The sequence below is a fragment of the Pteropus alecto genome, unplaced genomic scaffold (genome assembly GCF_000325575.1).
Source record: "Pteropus alecto unplaced genomic scaffold, ASM32557v1 scaffold134, whole genome shotgun sequence".
NCBI lineage: Eukaryota > Metazoa > Chordata > Mammalia > Chiroptera > Pteropodidae > Pteropus > Pteropus alecto.
Window position 1 is genome coordinate 680,989 of NW_006436283.1, and position 5,723 is coordinate 686,711.

General features: G+C 65.9%; 1 protein-coding gene across 1 annotated transcript; it reads left to right on the forward strand.

The window, feature by feature from the left end:
- Positions 1-6: 6 nt before the first annotated feature.
- Positions 7-3,519, forward strand: RFNG (RFNG O-fucosylpeptide 3-beta-N-acetylglucosaminyltransferase; the record flags this gene model as incomplete). The annotated part of the gene is made up of 8 exons (XM_006912142.3): positions 7-30; positions 516-564; positions 1,114-1,216; positions 1,294-1,447; positions 1,571-1,659; positions 1,739-1,904; positions 2,461-2,546; positions 2,633-3,519. Coding segments are annotated over 8 exons (753 nt in total), but the record flags the coding sequence as incomplete, so codon positions are not given.
- Between the last annotated feature and the right edge of the window lie 2,204 nt (positions 3,520-5,723).

Here is a 5,723-nt window from a genome sequence, read left to right on the forward strand (position 1 = left end):
CGCACCTGGATCTCCCGGGCCCGCCGGCAGGTGGGTCCCGCCCCGGACCCCGCCCCCGAGAGCCCGCCCAGACAGCCCCAACGCGGGGATCCCCAACCCGAGACCACTATCCCTGGAAACCCCACCCTGGCAGCAGTTCTGCCAGACCCCAGGTCCCTCTTATCCAGGGCTGTGCCCCTGGCCCGGTGGCCAGGCCCCAGGCCCTGAGTCGGCGGGGACGCAGGGCCGCCCAGGGCCCACCCCCTCTTGCCCTTTTCTGGGCTCCAAACTTGAGTGGGTTATCCCAGCTGACACTGGGCGGAGACCCTAGAAACTTCTGCAGGGCAGAGCGGGCCAGGCCCCAAGACCACAGCAGAGGCTGAGGATGGTGGCCGGCTGACGCTGTCCCCACCCACCCCGGTGCAAGCCGAAGGCCTCCTGCCTCTGCACCCTGACCGGCGCTCAGCCTGCCATGGGTCTGCCCCGCCCGCAGTGCTTGGGGAGTACCCCTCACACCACCCGCTCTCTCTTCCCAGACGTTCATCTTCACCGATGGCGACGATCCTGAGCTGCAGCTCCAGGCAGGTGAGCGGCCCCCAGCCCGGCCAGCTTGCCCTGTGGCCTCCCCTCCCAACACCTCTCATTCTCATGCCACACATCCCCTACCATCCGCGTGGAGCGGGGAGTCAGCTGCTCAGGGTCACCGGCTGGTAAAGGGCAGAGCCAGGATGCCCACCGGCTGCTGGCCCAGCGTCCAGGGCACCTCCCTGCCAGCCATGCTCTGCCTCCCTTGGCTGCTGGCTGACTTTCGGGGCCCCAAGCGAAGCCCCACCGGGAAACCATCCCTACCCCACCTTCCCACCCGTCAGGTCAGGCAGGTCCCACCTCGGTCCTGTTTCTTGCTTTCCATTCGTGGGGTTCCAAGGGGTTGTCATCTGCATCGACTGAAAAGACCAGAGGTCAGCAACAGGGCCAGCTGAGCGAAGCCAAACCAGGGCTGTGGTCAGAGCAGGCCTTGGTGCCTTAAGCAAGGTGACCTGTTGGACAGCCACGCTTTGCCCTGGCCGGGGGTGGGGTGGGCTGACTGCAGGCCTCATCCTGCCCTCATGAGTCCCCCGTCCTCCTACCCGGCAGGCGGCCACGTGGTCAACACCAACTGCTCGGCCGTGCACACCCGCCAGGCGCTGTGCTGCAAGATGTCGGTGGAGTATGACAAGTTCATGGAGTCTGGACGCAAGTGCGTGGGGGCCGGGCCCCCGGGGGGCCAGCCGGGCTGCCGCCGGGCCGCACACCGCCACTTCTCCCTGCCCCCAGGTGGTTCTGCCACGTGGACGACGACAACTACGTGAACCCCCGGGGCCTGCTGCAGCTGCTGTCCACCTTCTCCCCCAGCCAGGACATCTACCTGGGGCGGCCCAGCCTGGACCACCCCATCGAGGCTACTGAGAGGGTCCAGGGAGGTGGAACTGTGAGTGGCGGGGCTGGGGCGGGCAGCTCAGAGTGTGGAGACCCCGTGGGGAAGGGCAGGTGCCCAAGCCACGCTGTGGGGGCCGGGGCCCGGAGCCCTGAGCGGTGGCTCCGTCCTCCCCAGGCGACCACTGTCAAGTTCTGGTTCGCTACCGGCGGGGCCGGCTTCTGCCTGAGCCGGGGCCTTGCCCTCAAGATGAGCCCGTGGGCCAGGTGAGTGGGATCCGGGGGGCCTCGGCTGACCGGGTGGGGGCATGCGGCCTGCGGCGATGCTAACCCGCCTCGCCCCCAGCCTGGGCAGTTTCATGAGCACAGCCGACCGGGTGCGGCTGCCGGACGACTGCACGGTGGGCTACATCGTGGAGGGGCTGCTGGGCGCCCACCTGCTGCACAGCTCGCTATTCCACTCCCACCTGGAGAACCTGCGGAGGCTGCCGCCCGACGCCGTGCTCCAACAGGTGCGGCCCCAAGCCCTGGCCCGGGCGGGCGTCCCTGCCCGAGGGGCCTGGCCCCCCCCACCCCGCTGCCCGAGGGGCCTCATCTCCCACCCCGCTGCCTGAGGGGCCTGCCCGGCAAGGGCTCCCAGCCGAGCAAGGGTCCAGGGACGGTGGATCCCAGCATGGACCCTGGGCTTGGCCTGTTGGGACCTGGGGTTCGGCCTCACGTGGGGGCTCGTTTGTAAAGGGCGTCTGCTGTGCTTTCCCAGGCAGGCGGGCCGGGGACAGCTGGGTAGTGGGTGGTGGTCTGGGTGGTGATGGGAGTCAGGTCAGGCCAGCAAGAGGCCAGTCGTCTTTGGGGGGGGTGGGCACCTAGCCTGCTGTGGTGCCTTCTGCTGGCCGTGCCTCGGCCCTCATCACTCTCCAGCACTGTTCTAGCCCTGCCCTGGAGAGCATGCGTGGGGCCTGGGGACCCGGGAGGCCGGGCGGCCTCCGCTGGACTCCTGGAGTGGCTAGGGACCCTGGAGGATGCAGGGGCGGGGTCCAGCCCTGAGAGTGAATGGTCCTCTCCCACCAGGTCACCTTGAGCTACGGGGGCCCCGAGAACCCACGTAACGTGGTGAGCGTGGCCGGAGGCTTCAGCCTGCAGCAGGACCCCACACGGTGAGTGGGCGGCGGGGGGGTCAGGGGTGGCACCCCGGAGCCAGCACGGCCCCTCCCTGCCACCCTGACCCCCACGTCCTTCTCAGGTTCAAGTCCGTGCACTGCCTTCTCTACCCAGACACAGACTGGTGTCCTGTGAAGAAGCAGGGTGACCTCGCCTCTCAATGACCCCTTACCCCCCAGCCAGGGTGGCTCTGCCCCAGGGGCAGGTGCAGGAACAGTGCTTTGCCCTGCTGACCTCGCTCCACTCCCAGAGGCAGCCTAGGTCACGCCCACCCCACACCCAGACTCCTGGAGCTGGGCACTGTGCAGGCACGGACAGGCCCGTGTGACTAAGTGCTTTGGGGGAGCAGGGACAGTGCTGCCCACCCTGCACAGAGGGTGCAGAGGCTCTTGTGCAGGCTGCTTCTCCTCCCAGCCTCTCCGAGGCTCGCTCCCGCCAGGAGTGTCTGCGCCCTGGTGTGCGGGGGGCCGGGGGGAGGGGGGACTGGCGTCCGGCTCCCTAGACTCTGTCCTGCCCTCCTCAGCCCGCTGGAGGGGCCCAGGCCGGCGTTACGTGGGGAAGCTCCCCTTCACCCCACTCTGGGCTTGGTGCCCGAGAGGCAACCAGAGGGGGCTTCACGGTCTCCGGGGAGTAGCACTCAAGGACTCAGGGCCCCCGGCTAGTCATGCTGTGTATCTCCAGGCAGAGGCCACCTTCCTGCCTCTGCCCCTGCCCCCCCAAGGTTCCTCAGCGAGACCTCCAGACCCCTTTGCTAGGGACCTTGAAGACTCCTGTGTTCCAGCTTCATGTTTGTTGTCTGCTCCTGGCCCCAAGCCCCTCAAACAGCAGCCGCTCTGGGCCCCTCTGCAGTGTGACCGCGCCCTCCAGGTGGCTCCCCGCCTCCCCTCTGGAGGGCAGGATGGAGGGGGTTCGGCCGCTGCCTCTGGCCTCCCGTTGCGTCTTCAGCAGGTGAATAAAGGCTCGACTGTTCCTTCCGCCTCACTGTTTCGTGGAGCAGCAGCTCCCGGTGGCTCTGCCCTGGACGGGCCACACGCCGCCTGCGCCGGGCCTGGGAGTCTTCGGTGTGAGCGAGGCCGTCCCACGGGGAGTGACAGAAACGTGACAGACCGTGTCCCTAGCGGGGTCTTCCTGAGTGTTGGCTTGCTTTTTGACCGTGTGGAATGACTGCATGTGAACATACACGCATGTACGGGGCACGCGCATGTTCCCGGCTCGTGTGAATTGTGCACGTGTGTGTCGACGGCGGGGTCTGTGGGTCCCCGCTGGGTGTGGGTGCGCGGGCACGTGTGTGCATGGCCGCGCACGTGTGTGTGGACGGCTGGCAGGCAGTACCCAAGGCGCAGGTCGGCGTCGCCGGGGCTGGTTTCCGTGAGAGCCTGGGGCGCGTGGGGTCGAGCGTCCCAGGTCCTCGGGGCCTGGGACTGTGGGAGCCAGGAGAGCCCCCTGACCGCTCTGTCAGGCTCTGGGCCGAGGGCAAGTACTGGGGGTCACACAGGTGTAAGGAGTGGGGTCTCGGCAAGCCCGAGGCCGCGTCTCAGCCGCGGTCACCGAATTCGAGGAGCATGCTGCAGAACTGCTACGGCCACCGTGGCTGAGGGATGGATGTGGGAGGTGGCCCCACGGCGGGTGAGGAGGACAGATGCTCCATCCGCGGCCGCCTGGGGCTCTGCATCCTCCTGTCCCGTTCATGTCACCTCAGGATTTCCCTCCTTCCCGAGTCTGGCCCCAGGCCCCGCCCATGACACAGTATCCCAGACAGCGGGGGACGTGGACGAAAATGTGTCCACCAACAGCACGTCCGGGGGGCAGGCCTACGAGCGGGTTGTTCAGACCCAGGTTCCGGCTGTGTTCACGGCCAGACGCTTCAGAGGCCCTAGTCCCACTCGGTGCCACTGGGCAGGGGACGTCATATCTGTTCACCCTCTGCCCTGCCTACGCCACCCAAAATGCCACGGTCAAGGGCACGAAGTGGTCTTCAGGGGGCAGGCCACCCTCTGAGACCGGGCTTTGCCGTGGCTTTGTGAGCCAAGCCTGTTCCGTTTTTCCTATTTTATGGTCTAAGTTCACGTCCACTGACTCAGGCCTTGAAGCTTTTTTCCTCAGAAGTGACCGGTCACCAACTGCCATTTTGTGTTGTTGGAGTCTGATTATAAACTTTCAAACCAGTGATTTTCCACTTTGATTCAAACAAGCATTCCCAGGAGAAGCCAGCCCGGCCACTCAGATCTCTTGGGAAGAGACGGGCCACCCCAGACAAGTCACCGCCAACGTGGTCGGCTTGGTGCAGAGGGCCTGGCGGTGTGGACTGTGTGGGAAGAGAGCAAGGGCCCCCCAAACTCGAGAGTAGGGATGGAGCCCCGAAATGGGCAGCTGGGGAATCCAGGGCCCTGTGAGGGTGGAGAAGCCGGCTGGGGTCCCCTGGCATGGGGCGCCGGTCACTTGGGGAGGGGGCTTATGGGGGGTTACTAGGAACTGTCCATGCCCAGGAGCCACCTCCCACATCCCAGACGTGGACCGCACAGCAGCCCCGGGACCTGCTCAGCCACGGCCCCTCCCGCATCCACCGTCCACCGAGCTCAGACAGGTGGGGACCAAGCCAGGGGAGCAGCCCGACCACCTCCCGGCACAGACCCCTCCCTCGCTGGCTCCAGAGAGATGGTTACCCCAGGACCTCCTAGTGTCCTCCCGGGGGCAGCGGGACTGGGCAGCATCCGAGGCTGCAGAGTCTGCGGAGGTAGCTGGTCCACGTCTGTGTCAGAGAGAAAAAGCCTGGAAGGAAACGCAGCAGTGTCCATCGACAGTTGTCTCTGAAAAATGCAAACGCTGGTAAAATGTTTCTTTTCCTCTTTTCGGTTTTTAGCATTTTGTAAATAACAAAGTGTGTCTTATAACAGACGTACAGTACGTGAGTCGTTGCAGGAAGCGACACCCAACGGAGTTCGGCGCTCAGACCACTTCGTTAGAGGAAGGAGAACTCATCAGGCCGCGGAGCGGGTGGGGCGACGCTCCACGCAGAGCCCGGCCTGGCTGGATTTCTCACAGTCCGGAGACTTCTGCAGGGTCCGCGCAGGGGGCGCGCGATTCTTTTGAGGTTTCGCATGTGCCTCCTTTCTCAGGATGGGGAGGAGAACCTTCAGTGGGGGGCTGCCAGCGGGGAGGAATTTTCACACCGC